This window comes from Cryptomeria japonica, chromosome 9 (genome assembly GCF_030272615.1).
Source record: "Cryptomeria japonica chromosome 9, Sugi_1.0, whole genome shotgun sequence".
Classification (NCBI taxonomy): Eukaryota; Viridiplantae; Streptophyta; class Pinopsida; order Cupressales; family Cupressaceae; genus Cryptomeria; species Cryptomeria japonica.
Window position 1 is genome coordinate 723,881,569 of NC_081413.1, and position 24,308 is coordinate 723,905,876.

At 36.3% G+C, this 24,308-nt stretch overlaps 1 protein-coding gene across 1 annotated transcript in view; it reads left to right on the forward strand.

Annotated features, from left to right (window-relative positions):
* Positions 1 to 17,842, forward strand: part of LOC131067431 (glutamate receptor 3.1) — an 89,360-nt gene extending 71,518 nt beyond the window's left edge. Inside the window, exons 4-6 of the mRNA XM_058002437.2 lie at positions 16,053 to 16,084; positions 16,367 to 16,773; positions 16,927 to 17,842. Coding sequence (XP_057858420.2) covers positions 16,053 to 16,084; positions 16,367 to 16,773; positions 16,927 to 17,322 — 835 coding nt within the window. The 3' untranslated portion in view covers positions 17,323 to 17,842. The remainder of the gene's footprint in view (positions 1 to 16,052; positions 16,085 to 16,366; positions 16,774 to 16,926) is intronic.
* Positions 17,843 to 24,308: the final 6,466 nt, after the last annotated feature.

A 24,308-nucleotide genomic window follows, 5' to 3' on the forward strand; every position in this document is an offset into this window, starting at 1 on the left:
GGTAAGGCAACTACAAGTTGTGTCCGATTAGGACTGTAGTTGGAATAAGTCTTAGTTAGTTAATCAAGTCATAATTAGTTGTTGAATAGGTCTTGGTGGTTGAGGGAATTTCTCAAGTTAGTTAGGATCCTCCCACCTTTTTCTCAAGGCTCCTCTCCTATAAATAGAAGAGAGGGTCCTTTGTAATCGACATCTTTTGGGAAAGCAAGCAAAAACTCTGCCAAATTTACAGCAAGAAGTCTTTGAGCTTATGTATGTGAATTGAAGGTTTTGAAGAATAATAAAGAAAGATTACTCAAGTTTTGAGTCTTTGAGCTACAAGTTTGAGTTTCATTCTTTTTATTTATTCTATGCAAAGTGTTTCTAAAGGAGCTTAGTCCAATCTGATTTGAAGTCTTTGAGCTGCAAGTAGAGAAGATTAATTAAAATAAGAAATCTCTAGAAGGAGCAGCAAGTCTTTGAGCTTGCATCTGTTCTTAAGAAAAATTTATTGTTTGATAAGAAATAGCAACAAGTCTTTGAGCTTGCATTAGTTCTTGTCTCTGTGTTAAAAGAATAAATTATTCCAGTCTTTGTGCTGTCATCTTTTATTCATTGTAAAATTTAGTATAGCAAAGGGTAGATAGGACTTCCAATGGTCAAGTCTTTGAGCTTGATATTGTTGTCCCGTCCCAAAGGAAGTGATGGAAGTCTTTGCGTTTTCAGGAAACTTCATTTCCTTTCTCTCATTTTACTTAAAAGTGGTTATTACTGTTCATATTCAATCGCTATCCTTTTCTGTGAAGAGAAAAAGATATTGTCTTTCTTAAAAAAAGAAGGAAGACTGCTGTACCATCCTGTTTTTATTTCAGTTTTAGTTAGATAGGGGGAGCCTTCCCTTAATTAGGAGAGTTTTTTACTCGTGTGCTGTGGTTGAAACCACAATTTTGTATATTTCCCCAAGTGTACAAAATTTTCAACCAACAGTGATTTGAATTCCTTAAACCTATTGAAGATCTCTTTTGATTCTTTACATTTCAGAGAGTAGATCCAAGTTTTCCTAGAGTAGTCATCAACAAATATTACATAATACAAAAATCCCCCTAAAGAAGGTACGGACATGGGTCCACATACGTCAGAATGAACTAACTCTAAAATTTTATTTGTTTTCCTAGTACTATTTTGAAAAACACCCTTAGTATTTTTACCTAGGGCACATCTTTTGCATGCCCCTGAATGATATTTCTTTAACTTAGGTAGGCCTGTGACAAGGTCTCCCATTGATGATAGAACTCTAAAATTCAGGTGGCCTAGTCTTCTATGCTAGACTTCATTAGCATCTGTAGTATCATGGATTAAGACTAAGTTGGGCTCTGTGCATAGCACATACAAGTAACCTTGTCTTTGACCAATAGTTTTAGCTTTCTTGATGGATGAATTCTTTGGCCAAGCCAACACTCTGTTGTCCATGAAGGTCACTCTATATCCATTATCCTCCAGTGCTGATATTGAGACTAGGTTTCTCTTGATGCCTAGGACATATAGTACTCCTTTAAGTTGTAATGATACACCTGACTTTAGTTTGATGGTGCAGGTTTCAACTCCTCTGACTGGATGTGTGGAGTCATCTCCGATAGTTACTTCCTCATCATTCTCCTCTTTCATGGAGTCTAGCACTTCTCTGAATCCTGTAATGTGTCTGGATGAGCCACTGTCGATCACCCAGGAGTTAACTTTGTTTGATGTTTGGTTTGTGAGTGCTGAATAGAGTACATACTGCTCGGAGTCTTCTTCCCTTTCTTATTTTGTCTTGATTCTTCTTGGAGACAGGCAACGTTTAGCCTATCGAATTTTGGAAATTCATCCCTTGCACTAATGCCTTGGATGAATGTTTCTCATATACTAGGCAACCCATCTAGAGCAATGAGTGTTAATTCTTTGCTTTGGATCTCATATCCAATAGTTGCTAGTTCATCCCTTAGGGCTGATATTCGCATGAAGTAGGCATTGACTGATTCTCCTTTGATCATGGCTATGTGATTTATTTCTCTTTTTAAAGCCAAGGTTCTACTAGCATTGGATATCTCAAATGCATCTTCAAGTGCTTTGAACATGTTGTAGGCCGTTTCATGTTTCCTTATGATGGGCATAATATTATTTCTCACCCCATCAACTATGATTTTGATGGCCTTATCATTTCCCTCTCTCCAAGTTGTTTTGTTAGGTTCAGTCTCAGGTTCTGCAGTTTCAGTTTTTACAAATGATTCGACTTTATTTTCTTTTAGAATCATCTGAATTCTGAACTTCCATGCTGAGAAGTCATCACCTCCTCCGAGTCTATCTTCAAATCTGATAGTGCTAGCCATTAGAAGAATTGTGATGTTGAATATATGCTTGTTTTGAATTTTCCACAAAATTGAACAGCCTCAAGTTCGATTTAACTATAGCTCTGATACCATGTAAATGATGTTCAATTCTCAATTCAATATGCAAGTTATATTCTAGTTTATCTTCTCTTTTATCTATGTATTATCTATTATATATGATAAGTCTGATTATCTTCTTTTATATTGTAGGTGAGAGGAGTATTTATTAATTTCGATGTCCTTCTCACAAATGCCGATTGGTATGTATATGCAAGTGGGGAGGATCAAGCAATGCCTTGACCGGTCATGTCTTTACCGATCAAGACATTACTTGATCACACCCTTTGACTCATCGTTACAATTACCAACCAGTGCATACTTTAATTAACAGCCCGATATTAATCGGGGTATACTTAACATGCTACCCGATACCAATCGGTGTTTGCTTAATTAATCATCCGATACCAATCGGTGTATGCTTAAGTTGCCACCCGATAACAATTGGTTAATCCCGATAACCATTGTTTCATTGTTTAATATATCAACTGATATAAATCGGAATAGGTTAGCCCGATAATAATCGGTGATCTCAGTTATAATGTAAACCGATTTAATTGGTATTCTATGCTATGATATGATTGTCGATAGTTTAAGCATTGATCGAACTAAGTAGATTGAACATATACAAAGAGGAATGATTATCAAATGAAGGAACAATAGCTTGAAGTTTTTCCTCATAGTTTAACGATAGGATAAATGATTGAATGAGAGACTTCATTTATCTCTCATTCAATCATTTATCTTACCGAAGCTATAATGTATTAACACAATGAACTTGGAAAACTCAGAACATGTAATAAATCTACATTCAAAACCAACTTCACCTTCGATGGGGAGAGAAGAAAAAGACAAGAAGACAGAAATATCTTTAGAAAAGCTCAGAAAATTCAAATGACCTGCCTCCTATCAGCTGGCTATACTCCAAAATCTGTCAGCATTTATGAAGAACAAGGTTGGAAATGATGATTAATGCCTTCAAAACCTCCAAAAATACGTTCAACCTGTGAAAATCTTCTTTGAACCTCCTTCAACCTGCAAGAACAATTTTTATCTCTGCTCTCAACACTTAGGAAACTCGAACTTGTGTGCAGAAATGAAAGGAGAAATGTCTTATTTGTATTAGAGTTGATTTTCACAATTAGAAACATGCAAATATCTTTCCAATTCATGTTTCTAAATCAGTTTCAGTCTTGAATGTGCATGGAGAAAGTTTCTAATTTTATTTGAGTTGCACAATCATCTTCATCTAGTTCGAACTTTCACAAGTGCAAGTTTCTAATTTGAGACTAAGTCCTAAACTCGAACTTGATCTCCAAATATCTTCTTTCTAAAACTTTCTAATTTAGTTCCAAGTTCGAATCTCTCCTCAATCTGCAATATCTCTTTTCCAACAAAACTTTCCAATTTAGTTCAAAGTTCGAATTTCCTTGGATATGCTGACATCACCCTGAATTTTACCTCATTTTTCAAACTAGTGTTGACTATGTTGACTCCTTAATCACATGGCGGACTTATTTGGAGTGTTGACACAAGTATTGGAACTATATCCCAGTATAGGGCGGACTTTGAGCTGGCCATGATGTTAGGAGGGCGGACTTTTGAGTTGACCTTTAGCGGACTTCTTCAACATAGGCATCCTCTTTCATCACCCAAGTAGAGCGGAGTTTCTTTACTTTGAAATCATCTTTCATGTCTTCCAAGGTAGACTTTTGCTTGCCTTAGACTTACCTCTTGCTACCCTTAACACCTTCAAGGCGGAGTTTGATAGATATGCTTTGATGTCATCATAGATAGGGTGGAGTTTGGACAGGCCATAACTATTCACCATCATCCCATAGGGTGGACTTTTAGAGGTAGGTATCTTCCTTCATCACCTTAGGTGGACTTTTAGAGAGATCACCAAGGCGGAGTTCATTCATTTTGTTCAAGGCAAGGGAAGGGTGGAGTTTTGAAGCTATTTCACTTGCTATCATGCCACAAGGCGGACTTTGTTAAGTTCACACACCACTTGGCTTGGGCGGACTTTTATCCCTCTCACATGGCGGACTTTGATTCATTTGAAGGGGCGGAGTTTTGAGTGTTCAAGAAGGCAGACTTTGGAGTTCAACTTATTCTCTTCTCAAGTGGGAGGGCAGACTTTTCATGACCACTTGCCATTCACCATATCCTTGGCCAGACTTCTTTGACGTAGGCATCACCTCAACTCTTCATGGCGGACTTTTCAACTCTCTCCATAGGGCGAACTTTTTTCAACTCTCCCCATAGGGCGGAGTTTGGAGAGTTCATGACTTATCACCTTAGGCGGACTTTTGAGTTCTTGAGCACCTTTAGCACATGAAGGCGGACTTTGGAATCTCCATAATGGGCGGACTTTTTATGACCACTGCCACTTTCCTTTCATGAGGGCGGACTTTTCAACTTCTTGCCATAACACTCACCATCAATCATTGATTAGCTAGACTTAGAAATAATTTGGAAAACTTCAAAATTTCACAATTTCTTCAATTTTAACCACAGATTAACTTGAAATTTGAAATCCATACTCAGGAAACTATCTGAGGCGTCATGACACCTAAAATGTAGGAACTTAGTTTTTTAGGTCAAAACTTGAAAATTTACGATCGCAATTGAAGCAAGTTAGTGGAACTAGTGCAAACCCTAGGTCCCCACTTCGAAAAAGCATAAAATAGACATCCCTATAAAATAGGGAAAACTTTCTAAAAATAGCCATACCGGGGATCGGGCTAAAAATGCTGAAAACAAAACTTCCTAAAAAATAGGAAAAAGCCAAAAAAAAAAACTTTCTAAAAATAGAAAGTTGTTCAAATTCGTTCAAATCAAATTCGTTCTTCGTCCTTTGGCCTTTCTAGGCACTTTGATGGTATCCGGACTCTATTTTCACTTGGCTTGCACAAACTGATTTTCAATCTACAGGACTCAAACCGTTCAAAACTTCACAGAACCGAGCAAAACTGAAACTGAAGGCCACGGGCACTAACAAAAAACCCTAGAAAGCAAGAAAGGAGAGGGTCCCCATCTTCAATGGGGCGATGTGTGAAAAAGGTCACAATAGGTAGGAGCACTCCAAATCAATAAGCTAAGCATCATTTACTAATAGTGTTAGCTGAAATAAACAAGGAATCATAATTAGCAATATCTGAGAACTTTCCATGGAGAATTTTGCACTCCTTTTTTTGTGCTTACATCCTTCACATGCCCTCTTTTACCACAAGTCCAACACTCTAATTTCCTCTTCCTAGGGCTTTTAGAACATCCTTTAGACTTATTCTTCTTTTTGTCTTTTTAGGCTTTTTCTCTTTGGACCTTCCTCGAACATGCAAGGTATCTTAGGAGCCAACATTCATGGACTTTCTTCTCATTTATTCCAAGTGTAGAAATGAGGTTATCTATCCTTGGCTGTGCACCACTACCATTGATAACAGCAATTATATTTTCTCAAGATTTGGGTAAACAACAAGGTAACAATATGCATTTATCTTCTTCTTCTAACTTTGTAATGTCCATTTCCAAAAAGCTTAATGAAATAACAGATTTGAAGCACAAACTATATCCCACAACAGAATATTAATTAAACTCATCAACACACTTAACTTACAGAATGGAACCACAACACTTATGTTAATAACACCACAGTAAATGAGATCATTTACAGTCATTACACCAACACACCAAAACAAAAACAATGCTCATAATGGCTCAATGAAATTTCCTACAGTGCCTTGGAGTTTCAGTGCACCCCCTAAGTCAGAATTCCCTCATAGAACGAAAGGGTTTTCGTCCTTTGATTCTAGCAATCAATGGGGTTTTGTCCATTGACCATAGTCTACTATGGGCATCTGTCCACAAAATATCATTGAACACAAGCACCCAAAAGATACAATACTATAGCATCTGTGATTACAATTGAAGTGTTTTCCTAATTTTATACGCCCCCTAACACAAATACCAAAATAGTTGACCTAGGCCTAGAATGGTGCAAACGCCCAAAATTGAATTTCCACATGCTACAACATAGGTTGGCCTTATAGGCCTTGCAAGCTTTTTCTGTTGGAGTTTCAAATTTTCCCTTCCCCTCTGACTTGGCATTCATTGGTCCACAACCTTGATCCTTGACATTTAATGGATCTCTAGCTCTCCACTTCCATGCTATGGCATGGGTCTAGCATTATCCCTAAACCCCAATCCCCAATAGCACTTAGGCACTCGTCACACAAAACCTCTGATTCACAAACTCCGACAACTCCCTCCCTCTATTTTTTGAAAAGGGGACATGAAAAAATTAACATCTATAGATGCAAGTTGACTGAAAACCAAATTAAAAGCATTTAAATGATCTGCAACAGAATCAGTATCCTTCATTTTTTATGAATATAACCATCTTTTGAGATGCAACTTATGAATAAGAATTTGATTTGGTAAATATCACATCCTCTTTTACAACTTGTATGCAGTAGTATCCTCTGAAACGTTTAAGAGAATGGAATTTGCAAGACAACCAAATGGTTCCTTGTGTCTTCTTGTCAAGTTTTAACCAATCTTCAGTAGATATTCTGGATGGCTTCAACTCATTGGAAACTACCAACCACTGACCCCCTTCTTCTATGAGATCTTCCATCTTCAATTTCCATATCTCGTAACCAAATCTATTGAACTTATTAATATCTAGATGGGGGAGGTAGAAACCATGGTATGCAATCCTCTTCACAAAGCTGCAAAACCAACAATGCAAAAGTTCGAGTGTAGCCAAAAAAATTTCAACACTTGAAAGAAAGGCGTCCCTTTGTCAATGAAACTGTTAGCTCTGATACCAAATGTTGGAAATCAAGATGAACCTATTACGTTATTAACTTAAACAAAGTGATGAAAATATGAAAATATTTCCAAGATTACCCACAATGATGTTGAAATGATTATGTATTGTCCCCTTCCTAACTAGTTCAGTTGATGGATATTTAGCCTATTTAGTTGGTTCATGTAGGTTGTTGAGTTAGGGTTAGGGAACCTTGGAAGGGGTATATCTAATAGTTTGACAATATTTCATGGTTGGTTGAACCCGAATCAGGATTATGAGCAAAATACCTCTATTCTGGAGTGATTTTGGGTTAGTCTTCCAATACTTAACTATTTTTAGTAAGTTTTGAGCATCAACTAGGCTAGTTGATAGGGTTACTATTTTTAGTATTGTTGGTGGGTTTAGTTTTGAAGACTATCACAATGTTTTATATAGTCTGGGGGTTTTAATAAAATTAAAATAAATTTTAATTAATTAAAGATTTAACTTTATCATTATTTTAATTTATTTAATGAAGGGATTATAGAGGCTAGTTATTAAATTAACGGTGATTTATTTTAATGGATGAGTCTTTATTATTTAATACTACATTGGGAGATTAAAAAGGATGTGATTTTTATTAAATAAAAGAAAAAGAACATTTCCAAAAAAGTAGTGTTGTGACGTTTTCATACATCGCCCCATTGCAAATGGAGACCCCCTACTTTTTAGGTCCTCTTGTCTTTTGGTTTTGGTTCTTTGGGTCTTTTCGTAGCAATCTCTTTAGTCTCCCTGGTTTGCAAGTGTCTTTGATAAGTTTTGATCAAGTTTGCAAGTCATTTGAGCAAATTTGGCTAAGTTTGGATTCTGTTTTACCTATTTTAGGGTTTTTCCCTTCAGACTTAGATTTGAGGTCTTTTCCTTAGGGTTTTGGAAAAACTAAATTGCATTGGATTCAAGACCCTTCAAGGAAGCTACCAGTGAAATTTGATTGAATTCTGAGTGTAAGGATTTGGAAAAACTAAATTGCATTGGATTCAAGACCCTTCAAGGAAGCTACCAGTGAAATTTGATCGAATTCTGAGTTACTCTTTTTTAGGGATTTCAGTACCTCTTGGATTGTCCTTATTTTGCCAAAAATCAAACTTAACTATTTTTAACAGTTTCTATTTTTAGTAAGTGTCATCTTGCCCTAATTTTAACGTTTTGAAATACTTACTATTTTTAATAAGTCTATTTTTGGCAGGTTCAACACAAGCAAGGGTCTTGACACTGAAGACTAAGCATTCCTGATTATTTGTCTAAATCCGAAAAGTTTGAAAAAGCAAACAATTGATCTAGAATGGCTAAGTGTGGAATTCATTCTAGAAGTGGAAAGGTGTTGAAAAATCTCCTAAGCTACGAAAATCCACTTCAATCCAAGATGGCATTCCAAGTCTGGAAAGAAAAAATTGGTTAAGTCTGGTGAAGAATCTTGACAAATCCTTACCTTGGCAGTAAATTGATTCCAAAGATAGCATGGGCGCCAAATGGAGGTCTTGGAGGAATTTTCCTCCAAGACAAGGATTCTATCACCCTTCAAAAATTCACTCCAAGAGATAGGGTGCCAAAATGGGGTCATGGAGGATTTTTTCGTCCATGACAAAATTCCTTCACCACATGGAATCCATGCCCAAGCATGGAGGATGGGTGCCAAAAGAGGGGTGTGGAAGATTTTCTCCCCACATGGAAAATTCCTCTACAACATCAAATCCATGCCAAAGGTCAAGGGTAAGGCATTAGATTGAGGGTCTAGAGGATTTTTCCTCCATACCCAAAATTCCTTCATTGCATGACTTTAGCGCCCAGCGTTGGATCTGGAGCGCCAAAATCAGGGTATGTAGGAATATTTCCCAAGGCAATAAAATCCTTCCCAAGGTCAAAATTCCACCCAATCTAGAAGAAGGGTGCCAAATGGAGGTCAGGAAAGAAAAGTCAACAAAAGTCAAATTCCTCCATGTGCATTCCAATGCCCAAATCAAGAGCATGATGCCAGAACTAGGTGATGAAGGATTTTTCCTTCCAAAAGCATATTCCTACAATGGGTGGATTCAACGCCCAAGGTCAGATGGATGGCGCTAGCAAAGGGTCAAGGAGGAATTCCTTGATGCATTTAAAATTCCTTCATCAGCTTGAAATTCGGCCCAAGTATGCATTAGGGTGCCATATGGAGACAAGGAAGGAATTTTCTTCTAGATGAAGAATTCCTGAAGCATATGAAAACAATGCCCAGGCAAAGGCAAGGAGTGCCAAAGCTAGGTAATTCCTCCCCAAGGTCAAAATGGTGCCCAAGGTGGAGTAGGAGTGCTGGAAGTGGGTGGTGGAGGATTCTTCCTCCAAGTCAAAATTCCTCCACATGATGAAATTGGCATTGGAAGAGGGACATGGAAATCCCAATCAAGGAGGAATTCAAAATTCCTCTCCCAAGCATGGAAATTTGTCAAAGGATGAAGAAATTTCAAGACGAGAAGAAAAATTGGCCAAGTGAGAGAAGTCTTCTCTTGAATTTTGAAGCTAAAAATGGAAAAAAATCCTAAAAAATAGGAAAAGTGAAAAATTGATCAAAAATCTCCCTCAAGACATGATGAATTCAAAAAGCACAAAAATTCCTTCCTCATGGAAGAAATTCGCCCAAGGTGAAGAATTTCAAGGCACAAGGAAAATTGGCTAAGGAGATTTTCTCTCTCCAGAGCTCAAAACAAGACAAAATTCCTTAAGCATGAAAAAACAGTAAGTGGTTGGAAAACCTTCCTTCAAGATGAAATGTGCACAAAAATTTTCTTTAAGGACAAAATCTGTCTACAAAGATTTTCTCTCTATTCGAATGTCGGACATATAAGAATCCTTCAGAAGTGGAAAAGATTGTTAAAATTCTTCCAAGGAAGGAAAATCTTCTAAAATGTCTTTTGTGGGTCCGAAATGGAAAGATACTTGTAAAGGATGAGTTGGCAACATGCAAAGAGAATATTCTATATTAATGAAGCACAACCCAAAAATTTATAGAAGTTCCTATGACAGTAGGGTCCATTTGCATGGCGAGAATCTATTGAGTGCATGGTAGCATGGTGGCGCATTCATTGCTGGAATATTTCACCAAATGGTAGCTGATTAAATGCATGGTGAGATAATGGAGCATTTATTGCATGTGGCCAATTTTGGAGATGATGGAACATTTATGACATTATGGGTGATTCTTGTATGGTGGAGCATTTATTTCACATTGGCCGAACTTGACAGATAATGGTGCATTTAATGCACAATGGACGCCATTTTTAGTAGACAAGAATTTATTTTAAGTGGGCATGATGGGCATTTAATGTTTATTCCTGCCTTGTTGCATCACGTGTGAGGAATCTTTTGGGTCAAACTCTAATTATGGTTTGCATGTAATCAAGGTTGGATGCCTATATAAGGGAGTGACCCCCTTCATTTGTAAAGGAGGGAGTTTCATATGAAATTGTTGTGATAAGTTATTGAGATACAGTGATGCATTGTTCTTTGATGGTGTTCACTTAAGTTATTTTTTAAAACTTACATGGTTTCACCTTCCTCACTTAGAGTAGAAGTAGAGTGGTGCTTTGATTTCAATGGAGAATGTAATGTTGCTTGATGAATTTCCATGGTTCATATTTTTTGCATCTTGTTGATTATAAGTTGCAGTGCAAAGTTAGCCTAAGCCACTAAATTTGTGCCAAGTTCAATTATGGATAGTCATTTGGATTGTGTTGTTTTGGGTATTCAAATGCACTTTCTCGATGTGAAAATCCTTCAACATCCTTAGAAGATTGCACCAGTTCTTGCGGAGTTGGGGTTAATCTTGGCGAAGTAGAACTTGGTTTATTTGGAATTCATCCATTAGAGTACTATCTATTGACATCACTTCCCTTGGGAGTAGATTTAGATCCTTTTAACTCTTTCCCCTTCAATTTTAGTTCATTCCAATTCAATTTGTTCGAAGCAGAAGCATCATAGAATTGGTTCGATGATGAAGTTCCAACCATAGCAAATAAGTGAAAGAACGATTCAAACATAAGTCCACTTGGATTACTAGCATATCACATCAAGCCAATTGAATCACATCCATTGTATAATCAAAACCTTGGAGTCAATTGTTTGAACTTATTGCAATCTTAGGATACAATTGAACTTTGATCAAGAGAGAGTAAAGTGACCGTTGGAAAACTTTATTTTGTGTTGGTATGGTCACAAAACGCACGTCAACAAGTAGCAAAACAGCAAACAATTATTTTTCAAAAAAAAAAGTGAAAAAACAACAAAAGGGCAAAAAAGTGCTTTTCTAAAAAATTGCAAAAAAGCAAAAAAGTAGCCAAAAAAATACAAAACAAGGATGCGGGCTCTCATTTGAGTATATGTTGACTTTGATATTTGACATTGCTTCTGTTTGAAGGAGATTACCTTTTCATCTTTGGTTTGTGAGGACGAAAACCCTTGTAGACAACATTCTCCATTTTGTTGAGAGATACAATCTAGAGAATAATCTAGTGATTTCATTCAAAGGTCACATTTGGGCATAGTGGAGTTTACATTTTTAGATCTATAGAGCTTTTTGAATATCATATTCGAAGAGAACAATTTTAGAGAAGATTGAGGAGAGTTAATTTTCTACTTTGCTGGTTGTATATGTTGGAAACTTGGAGAATGTTGTCAATGATTTGTTGTGTTGTCATTGATGTCAAACTTGTATGGTTGATTGTCATAGTTAGTTGTATGTGCAAATGAAGAAGTTGTTGCAGATGTTCAGTAGTGTACATTGTGATGGATTTGGGTCCCCTCTATCTTCTGGAGTGGACCGCATTGGGTGTTTTTGGTCTAGATGGCCTATTTTATGTAATATTGTATACTATGTGGCCGACCCTCAACTAGGTTTTTCTGATGATCTAACTTGTATTTAAGGAGTGCAAATGTATGGTGAAATATTCTCCTTAATTTTTTCCAATTTTTTTTCAATTACAAGCACCACAAGCACCTGTTAGGATTAGAAAATGATAATCAGAAACACTGCTGAAAGTAACCCTTATACTTTCTGATCACCTAGAGCCCAATGTGGGAAGGTGAGAGCATACGGTGATAAGGAGATCGTTAGCTCAATGATCTGCTGGAAATTACAATGCAAAGTATAATATCAGGCGGCAAGCCAGCCCCTTTCGCTTATCCAACGGGTGGTAGAACTTCCACAACAGTTTGGTGGTGCAACCAGCCAGTTACAAGATTACAAGGAACTGAAAAAATCAACAATCACTCAACCACTTATCCAGTGGGAGGACTGAAAATGGATTTGCAATTTACTCAACTGCTTATTTAGTGGGAGGGCAATGTTACAATAATAAAAGAAAGGCGGCAAGCCAACCTCTTCCACTTATTCAGTGGGTCCTGAGCAACAATCCAAAAATAGATAGTTGTTAGTACTACTAATCAACTTTACAATGCATGATATGGATTTTTTGATTATGAGATCTCTCTGTCCAAAAGATAGGCAGCAAAGCTAGCCTCTTCCACTTATGCAGTGGGACTAAGAGTAATCAAGAAACTTGCTGTTAGTACTACTAACCAGCATTACAAGATGAATATGAATGGTAAATCAAGTGCTAATAACAAGTCCAACAGATGCAAATAAAAGATATGCACTCCCAAAACCAATACAAACCATCCACACCAAGAACAAGCTCCACACTAACAATTTCAGATTTAGATATGCAACTCACACACTGGAATAACATAGACAATTTGTAGGGAAAACATGTTCTTATTTATTTTTTGGCAATTTGCACTCCTTGATATATTTGAGAACATCTTCTTAAGCCCTTTTAGAAAAACCTTTCTCTTATCTTTCTTTAAGTCATGTAGAATCCTAGCTGTCTAGCCATAGGTGCATCATGCAATGCTTAAATCTCGTCCTTTATTTGAGGGCACTAAAAAAACATTCTATCTTTATATAATGATACCATATACCATAGTTTGCATACTTGGTGGGTCATCCAGTACTTGCCATTTTTTTCACCCTCAAGTTTTTCCAGTGTTCGAGTTTTTGGTGAGTACTTGCCAAGACTCACCAAAAACTCAAAGAATTTTTCCATTTAATTTAGCAATATGTCAAAATTTGGAAAAAAGCATGGATTAGACATTGCAAAAACTCTGAGTTTTGGTTTTATAAACATTGTTATTTTCCTCTAGACCCCTACTTAACTCATTTGACACATTTTGTAGCTATATTTTACAATAAATTTTTTTTTTTCAAAAGATTATGTTGTTTATTTCCAAAAATTTAAGTGTTTCTTAATGTGTCGATTTTTCCTGAGTAACCTCTAAGCCAAATCGTTTTGGCTTGTCGAATACCCTCCAAGTTCAAGTTTGCAAGCTATACCACCAAATACCTATCACCCTTCATACTTTCACCTAAAAGATCGATATCAAGTGTATTCATAGCACACTTTGCTATAATAGAAAGCTTCCAATCGATAAAAAATGGCATAAACACAATGGAGAATATGCATATGAAGGAGGCATCAACAACTACATTCTTCTTACTCTTATTGTACTTTATATCATTATCGTAAATTTGAAGACCAGTCACCCATTTTGTCGCCTGCCATTTAGGTCAAGTTGGCCAAGGAAGAACTTCGAATTGTTATGTTTTCTTCTCACAAAAAATCTTCCATAGACTAGGTATTGCCTAAACTTGGCTAAAGAATGCATGATGGTAGGAATTTCCTATAGGAAAACCCCTTTCAAAATCTTTCTATTCCTTGGTAGCAAATGCTATGGAGTGCTCTTTCTACATAAGTATTTCTTCAATTCCCTTTCCTGAGGCATCAAATTTTACAACAAATGGTTGTGAGAAGTATGGAATAGAAAGTACAAGGCATGAACTAGTTTCTCTTTGAGCTTCTCGAATCTTTTTGAGCTTGGTCTTTCTTGGAGGATTTTCATCATCTTGAACCAGCGTCTTGCTTAGAGATGGCTAATAAAATTGAGGAATTGATGTGTTGTGAATTTTATTTTTAAGATGGGACCAAATATGGTGTAAATTCAATATGGATTGTTTCCTAGATAGTTTGGGAGTTTGTGGATTTTGGAAAGTATACCCTTGCAAGTGTCATGAGACTACTTGATGGAGCATTGCGGATATAGCTCGACATGGATTGTTGTTTGATAATCCAGTAGGGTTGTGAGTTGGGTTTTTGGGGAGGCGCTAATCTGGGAACTCAAGAATTTAGCTCAAGAGACACACTTAGACAAGGTTCATGAGGCAGTTTGATTGAGTTCTAATTGGTCCAAGAATTGTTTATTCAAAGAAAAGCTCCTACAAAACATGTATTTGTTGTGTTTAATGTAAACATTAAGGGCTTGAGTTCTAATAGGTCCAAGAATTGTTTATTCAAAGAAAAGCTTCTACAAAACATGTATTTGTTGTGTTTAATGTAAACATTAAGGGCAGGTGTTGGAAAATTAAGGTTTACATTATAATAAAGTCACTTCAGTGACTTATTGATCAATTTGGAGTTAATTTCTCACAAGTTAGTTTGAGAAGTTGTAAGGAATGGTTTGCTTTATAAGCATTTGCACAATATTTTGTAGTCCCCAAATGATTAATAATAATATTTTATATATATATGTTTGTTGTGTACATTTTGAATTAGATTTCTTACAATATTTTGTCTTATTTTTCAACACCTTTAACCATTAATTTGCCATTGGTATCCTCTATTTGGCTAGGATGTTTTAGTCCTGTTGACAATGCAAGATCAGTTGTCGTTTCAAGATGGGAAGATGACTCAAAATGTGCTTAATGAGCATGTCTAGTGGGTGGTTCCCAAGAGTGACAATCAGACTGCATGTGATTAAGTGTTGTTTACTTCTCTAGACTTGTATTTTTTAGGCCAAGAATTCCTTTTGACCACCTTTTTATTGTAAGCCTTTTACATATTTTTAAACTATATTTACATTTAATAGGAGATATTATATGTGTTTCCAATAAAGATATTTTAATTTTTTTAAAGGGTATTTACAGTTAATTTTAATTTTCCAATATTTTGTATATATAACTTTTTAATCTTAAAAAGTAATATTTTTTAAATACAACCATATAGTTTGTTTATAATTCAATGTTATTTTTTATTAAAATAATAAAAAAATTTGATGGAACACATGAAAAAAAGTTATTTTCTTTCCAATAAGATACACGTGGTTTTTCAAAAATGTTAAATGTTAAATAAATGTTTTGCAACTTTATTTTATCAGTTACAAAAACTGAAAGATCTTATATTAAACTTCAAAAAAATAAAAAACATCTCTGTATTTTCTTTTCTAAATTATAGATATCAACAATTAAGCTTCTACTTTTCATAAAAAAAAACTCCAAATTTTATATTATAATATTAAATTATCAATGATATTGCACCATCTTTTGATCCAATGTTCTATCCTTTCCCACATTATGTTCATTTTCATCATTTTATTCATTTAACTCAAAATATATTGAGATAATCCTTTAATATGTAGAGGTATTTTCTGCAATTGTAAATGAGTTTATCTGAAAAATCATGAAATATGGATCAATGAGTTTGACTCAAAACTATGCAGTTGAATTCTGATATAAATATCTGTATCATGATAAGATAATCCCTCGTAAACTATTAATGATATTCCAACTGCTTTTTATTTGGCACTTTTTTAGATGATAAATTTATATTTTTAAAGTTTGAAAGTGCTTACCAAAGGATTTTATAGAACAGTTTTTATTTCTGAATTATGAAAAAGATACACATCTTACTACATTGTGTAATGTTTTGATACAGGTTCTCCATTTCAACAACATTGTTAATCCATAGTAAGTTTGATATCTTTCTGCTTGGATTCTCTTCAGTAGACTCCTTTTAAGTATCATAAGTGACAACCATGATCAGTGGCTGTATTTCTTGAACTTACACTGACTGAACAAGTTCCTGGAATTAATTTGAGAGATTTTTTTCCCTTTTCCTTGGATTTTGTGGTTAGTGCACTCAAGAATAGTGGATCTGCATGATGTTTGAAATGAAAGCACTAGTTGTTTTCCTTTTTTTATATCTTTGTAGAATAGAATCTGAGGCAAAATTTTATGGGATTGATGCAGAAGGAAAAATTGTGAGTGGCCTTGGACGGATAATTTTGGTGATATGGCTTTTTGTTGTTTTAGTCATCAGTTCGAGTTATAAGGCAAATTTGACCTCATCCCTTACAGTGCAGCAGCTTTCATCCACAATTGATGGAATTGATGATTTGATATCAAGCAACCTCCCAATAGGGTATTTTAGAGGATCTTTTGTTAGAAACTTTTTGTCAGAGGAGCTTAATGTATCTCGAGCCAGACTTATTCCTTTTGATTCTCCTGAGGATTATGCAAAAGCATTGTCTGAAGGACCAAGCAGGGGAGGTATAGGAGCAATTGTAGAAGAGCTTCCAACTGTCCAATTCTTTTTATCAATCCATTCTGGTTTTAAAATTGCTGGTCAGCCATTCACCAAAGATGGATGGGGATTTGTAAGCACTCACTTCCTTTATTGTCTCAACTATTCTTTTTCTTGCCATGTTATCACACACCTCTACAGATTACCTTTTTGCATTTCTGATTCTAATGTTGTACTTCTCGAGATGCTGAATAGTATTATTTCCCTTTTCTACTCTGTTTGACAGGCTTTCCAAAAGGGTTCCCCACTAAGATTTGACATATCAACAGCGATTCTGAACCTTTCAGAGACAGGTAAACTCCAGCAAATCCGTGATGAATGCTTGGGTGCAGATGGCTTAATTTCACACGTCAATCTCAAACAACTTGGCCTGAAAAGCTTCAGGAACCTTTTTGTGATCAGTGGAATGGCAATCTTTGCTGTTTTTCTTGGATTTGCATGTCATTTGGTTCTTCGATTGAGGCGTCATCCAAGAACTTCTGATGGTTTGCCGAACAATCAGAGTGTTGTGAGAGAAGTTTCTTCCTCTGTGGATTGGGAGGAGATTGCTCAAAGAAACAATAGGCCTGAGAAGAGAGAGACTGAAGAACAGGGAGAAATAAACCAAATAATAAGTGAATAGACAACTACGCACTAACACCAACCTATATGCTGTTCTAATAGTTGCAATATTTATATCTTCATCGGGTAGCGACTTGTAAAAGGGATTGTCTTGATTGGCTGATAACATGTGGAATTCATGAATGACAATTTACTAAAAATGAAGAAACTCATTAGTCAACCAGGCTTCCCAAATGGGAACACCACCTTGGTGTGAAATGCAGTTCAATTCAAGTGTCACAGATCCAATCAATGCTAATGATAGGATCAATTCTACTATAGAATAATCCTACCCGTCAATCAACAATGGAAGTAAGGTATCTCCTAGGTAAGAGGAATGCTTCTTTCATATAACATGCTAATGTTCCTATGCTCCTGATATGAATTCTATCCTTTTTGAGGTACTGATCAGTCTTCTAACTGGCTGAGATTATTTTAGCCTTGTGTTTTTTTATATTTGTTGAAATGACGCATGGCTACATTTCTGTAACTGTAAATCAATTTCTTTAATGACTGATTCCAAGCTTCCTCATTCTCTGCCATGGGTTTTTCCACTCTATAATGTCCGGTGCCTATGTAATTTATTAGATACCAAGCAGCTTCTAACATATCTGAGCATGCCTCCACTTCATTGTCTGAGAACTCCGGCAGCTAATTAGCCCTGTATCGTATTCAGAAGAAAATAAAATAGATCTTGGCAACACAAATATCAACTGAAAATGGTGGGAATCAGTATGATGCAGACATCAACTGTCAATGACTTTGTATATATTTGTGTATGAAAATTATCAACTAGCTCCGTAGCAGACTATTTCGTTATACTGATTAAAGATTTTTCAGTATTAAAAAAGGAAGCTGAAATATTCTTACCTAAATTCAGCTGCTTTCATGTTTACTAATATCAAAGTTTCATTTCTTTGAATCTCATAATCTGCCATGTGCCTTTATTAGTGCAGAATCTCTTTCTTAGTCACGCAGTCTTTTAATTCAATGTTTGCAACAAAGACGAAGTGAATTAGAATAAAATAGCAATCTTCATAATCCAGATACTTGCATTTGCACCAAATAATATGTTTCTTTATATTATTAGTAATTATCAATTTTCTCTTTTAATAGTGTTTAATGTGCTAAAGCTAAATCACCAATTCCAACTCCAAAATAATACGTACTCATAACAATGTAGCCCACAATAGAACTTTTTGAGCTGGGTACCAACAAAACTAATGGAATATATGAAATCAATATTAACAGTGTCAAACATTTATAAAATGTATCAAAGAACATTGATCAAGTTCATTTTTTTTACAAATATTTGTGATCAGCGAGTAGAAGTTATACCCGTGACCCCCTTACAAATCGTTTGTTTCGAATGCTGTTCCACAGGGACGTGTCTGCCCAAAAAACCTTATGTTTCCAGGATAGGGGGATTTGGGTGGAATGTACCGCCACTGCCACCACCATGAGACATCGTTGAGATGTCCCCATGATGTCCCAGGGATGCCTAGGAGTCTCCCATGACCTCTAGACTCTAGTTAGAAGCTCCAACCCTAAACAAAAAAATGGTGAAAAAATTGTGGAAATGACATTCGTAATGAAGGTTTGTGAGGTTTTGTAGGCCTTATTTGTGCTTTCCTAGTGGGGTCTTTGCACTTGACCCCATCCTATATTGTGACAGGGAGCACACCAAGGGCATTGTCCCTAGATCTTGTGAGGAGCATTGCCCCTCGTCTCCATTAGGGGGCTATGCCCCCAAATCCTCGCAAGGGATGTTGCAACTTGACCTTGCTAGGGGCTCTGCCCCCAAATCCTAGCAAGGGATGTTGCAACTTGACCTTGCTAGGGGCTCTATCCACACCTACAAGGTGCATTGTGTTGGCATTTTGGTGCATTTTGTATGACCGATAAATCATATGGTTGTCATTGTTGGCAACATCATCTTCTAAAGTCTTCACAGTCTATCGGCAATGAGTAGACCGGTATACAAAGGATAACCGGCTAAGCAATATGTAGACAGGGCAAACAGAGAGTGAAGATCGACACACAGGAGGCCAACCGGTAAGTAGTGAGTAGACCGACACAAAAGAGGTAAACAGGATAAACAACAGACAGAACGATAAAATCGGCTAAATGGTTATTAAACCGGTATACAGGTGGTTTCTGACTGAGTTGGTCTTGATCGGTACACTGGTAGAATCTGTAATCGACAAACCTAGTAATGTTCAGTCATCATCCAGTTAGACCGATAGTTTTTCTTCAGTCGACCGACGGATTTATTGGCATGAACGACTATTTTGACAAAGTTTTTTGCAATAATTTCTAGAGTAATTTATGGCATAGTAACATAATTTTGAATTTGATGTTTTGGAGGGAAAGTTGGCAATAGATCAAAAGGGTAGTAAATTCGCACAACTTAAACGTGATGAGGTTGTTGTCATTTTGTGAAAAGAGATATGTGAAAGTGTGAACACAAGGGGAGCAGAGTAGAGTGCAGAGCCGAGGATCAATAAACCGACAGAGTGTTGAGCCGAGGGTTAGAGAACCGACAGAGTGTAGAGTTGTAGGTATAGGCAGATACAACCGGTGTTATGCAAAGCAAACACAACCGGTGCAGATAGAGTTTGATTTTAAAGTATGATCTGATCAGGCTATCAGTAGCTACCACAACAGATCATCTTTCTGTTGCTTTACCATGGCAACCAAAATCCCTTATTAGGGTGGACTTTAATAGGTCCCTTTGTAAAAAATCCCTTAACAGGGTGTCATCTTAATTGATGATCCTAAGACCTTTAATAGGGTAAAGGCACTGACGGGCCTGAAATAAAATCCCTTAACCGGGTGACACCTAAGTGTCTTTGTAATCTCCTAACATGGATGGCTCTTTACAGGGCGTACTCCAGAAGAGTACAAATTTTGTGAGTTCCTACTCACATCGTGGTTTTCTCCCTTTTGGGTTTCCATGAGATAAATCTTAGTGTCACTATGTATCTTTTCATGCATGTATATTCTTTTGCAGTAATTACTTATATTGATGAATGTTAAGTTAGTACAAACTTGAGTTAAAAGGTTTTAATTTTGAAGAACCAGTCAAGTATTGATTCACCCCTCCCCTCTCAGCATCGATTGAGATTAACAATTGGTATCAGAGCTTTGGTCCTCTGAAGTGAAACCTGACAACTTGAGGTAAAGATCATGGAAGAATATCGGTATCAGAAGCAGATTGATGAAGCAAGCGAAATTATTGCTCAACTGAAAGAGAGACTGAGAAAATCTCTTGCAAAAAGAAAGGAACTAGCTCAACAGTTAAATGAGAGTCGGGATATTATAGGTCAACTCTTTGAACATAGTGGATCTGAAGAAGCTGAAGAAGCAATTATAACTCATGGAAAAGAACAAGAAGCTAACTGAAAAAATTACACATCTCAAAAGAGAACATGAAAGTTAGGCCCTAAGAATGACTGAGTTACTAGAAGCCAGCAAAAGTGTTGATGAAGGAAAAAGAGATGCAGAAGAAGCTTTGTTAAAAGATGAAAGAGCCAAAAGGCTTGCTGAAGATGCTCTAAGAGAAAATGATGCAATCATGGTTGAAAAAGATGAAGAAATCCAAATTCTCACTTAAGAGAATGAATACATACATAAGAAACTGCATGACAACATTAAAGAAAGGAAAAGATGGTGAAAGAGATTGAACAACTCAAGAGTGAATTGAAAGTTGAAAATGAGAGATGAGAAACTGAGAAAATTCAATGAAAGCTCTGAGAAGATAGATAAACAGTTGAAGGCTCAGAGAAGAACAAAGGAAACAACCGGTCTTGGTTACTTCGGTACAGGTCCTATGAAAACTGGAGAATCATTTAAATCCAAAAGGATAAAAGATGATAGAAGGAATCATTCAGAGGAGAAAGGTATGAAGTTTCCCAAATCTTCTTGTAATCATTGTGGTAAATCGGGTTATAAGTCTAATGTCTGTAGAAACAAACTAGTTAATCAAAGGAAGATTTTCAACTTTGATTGTTACTGCCAGAACTATCATAAGTATGGTCACATTGCTTATGAGTGTAGATCTCAATCTAGCAGTATGTCAAACAAAAGAAGATTCAATGGACATTGCTTCACATGCAATAAGCTTGGACACAAATCTGAAGAATGCAGGCTCAAGACGAATGTATCAAGATCACCATTCAAACCTGTTAGTCCTAATAGGAGGAATAGTCAGTTCAATGTCACTTGTTTTGCTTGTGGTAATTTCGGTCATGTTGCAGCCAATTGCAGAGTAAGATTGGGGTAGAGAAATAATGCAAGATCGTGGAGGACAACTGGTATGACATGTTTCAATTGTCATAAGATCGGTCACCTAGCCAGAGAGTGCAAAAATCAATCATATAACCAATCTGGAGACAAGAACCGGTATGGCAAGTAGAAAAGACAAAGTGAATTGAAAAGAAAGAAGACAATTGAAGAGGTAAAAAATGAAATGAAAAAGACAAAGATTAGGAGAGAAGAAAGCAAAGAAGGAGAAAGTCCTCTGGAAACTAAGTCATCATCCATCGGTGATGATAGTTTCTCTTCAAACTAGGCATACTGATGTTCAAGGGGAGCACATATGGTAAGATTACTTTTGAATCCCCTTAACAAATACAAGGTTATGTCTATCTGCATAGTTGAGATGCATAAAAGCTAGTCTAAAAGTTCTTAGTTGAAGAATGTCTTGTGAGTAAGTTGTTTGTATATCAGTTTCAGTAACAAACAACTAGTAAAGGTTAAATCAGTGTACCTTAAGTTGCAAGTTTCGAAACTAAACGTTGTATCATTACACCGACAAATCTCAACGGATAAATAAGGAAATGTCGACACATTTTCTTTTACCATGATTACTTGTGAACTTTCTCGAGCTCTTGTGCAATCAAAGGCGATTGAAAACTTGCTAGTAATATTTGTGCAAAAAGTTCAAGCAGAGTGACAGCGGTAAAAAGTACCTCACTTGTTTTTGGGCTCTAAAAATAATCACATTTGCAACGTAAAAAGAACAACAAATCGAACATTTACTTTCTTGCAAAGTTGGGATTCACACCTCAAATTTTGGGCTCTAAAAAGAACAACAATCTTTCATTTTCTCGCAAAGGTAAAAATCACAATCAATCTTATTTTCGCAAGTTAAAAAGAACAATCAATTTGTCCATTCTTACAAAGCAAGTTACTTTTTGCAACAATTTTTATTTTGTTGACCAGGATTTCCAATACCTAGTTTATAGAATCATTTGCTATGTGGGGCTAAAATAAACACCATGCTTGTTGGAGCAACATCTCCAAAGGGAGGATATATCACATTGTTATGAAAGGTTAAAAATAACACTTATACTGGTAGGTATATGCTCTGCCCTTAATTGGGTGACCAAAAAGCCAAACCCACTCTTTTATGTTTTGTTTACTTTCAAGCAATTAAATCCTTTAGAGGGCTTGCCTTCTCGAAGCCTTGAGGGGGCTAGTGAGAAGGGTACGACCCAAGTGGGCAATGACTTTATCCCCAAGTTTACCAACCCACTATAATCAAATGTAGAGGTTCATGAAAATCCCTTCCAACGGAAGTGTGTATTTGATAGTCTTCCCCTAGTATCCTTGTGATGCGAAAAACCTTTGTCCTTAAGGTTGGGAAGCCTCTTAATTGAGTTTATCATTTGTCGCACCAAATGAAATCCTTACTACGAACCTTAGCATTAGAAGCTTTGAACCGAGTCAGTTGTCATACATTGGCAATATCATAGTGCAAAGGTGGGGAAGAATCTGCCCCCAAGATTACTTACCATATATCTCCAAAGATAACTACTCAATTGAGGAGCAATTTTCTTTGGGAAAGGCAAAAAAAAATGGGTGCCCTCTAGGGGGTGACAAGGTTGTTTGAGTTGATAGAGTATCGAGACTAGTGGGCTATGATATTGTTGATGACCTTTGAATAAAGTGTCTATCTGATGTGTCCTTTATTGTAAATCAAACCAGTTAAAACATTGGGGATTGAAAATATCCTCACAAAAACATACACTCAATGTTTAGCATAGGGATGGTCACTGTTTAGATGTGTGCTATGTCTTCTTGTTATGAACATTGAAATATCTTGCAAATCAACCAATACAACAATCAATTCAAAACAAAGAGCAAAGAGCAATCTTAGAGAGCAAAGAATTTCCAAATCCAACAAAGCACTCTTTTGAGGTGGTTATCAACTTTTCAAATTTTCTTTAGGCAAGATTTTCATCCAACAAGATTAGGGGAGTATCAAACCAAGTGATCAAGAGTTTATCATCCAACTATCTCAACGACAACAATACCTAGCTAGGTATTCAAGTTAGTCAAATCATGTTTCCATATCGAGAGACTTTATCCATATCATATGGCGTGCTTTTGTCATAGGGGCCTATCTAACAAACCCTCTATTCGACTTAGTGAGTTTGGGTATCCAAAACGAAGTATCCATCAAGTCAACAACATCAACCTATCCAAGTCATGTGACCATCCCTTGTCGCTTGAAAACGAAAAAGATTATTCAAAGGAAATGAGTCCTAGCCTAAATCAAGATCAAGTTATCATGGCTCTCCAATCTAATCTCATTTTTTATCAAGATCCTACCTATCAAGAATCTTATGATGATCCCCTAAGATTTTGGTATTCCATCCACGATGATCCCCTTTTATCTCAAGAGCAGAGTCCCATTTAACATCCACCTCCTAAGAAAGAGCATGATATCCCTTCCATCTCCTTCACTAATCTAATTCAAAATCAAGAGAAAAGCACAAACTCAAATGATCCTACTCCAAGTCAAGATCAAGATCAAGGAATCATTTCATCCTCCAAATCCATTTTAGGTCTTTTCGTTCCAAAGTCAAACTCTTCATCCTCCAAATCCAATTTAGGTCTTTTCATTCCAAAGTCAAACTCTTCATCCTCCAAATCCATTTTAGGTCCTTTCATTCCAAATTCAAACTCTCCATCCCTTCCATCCATCTTGGGTCCTTACTT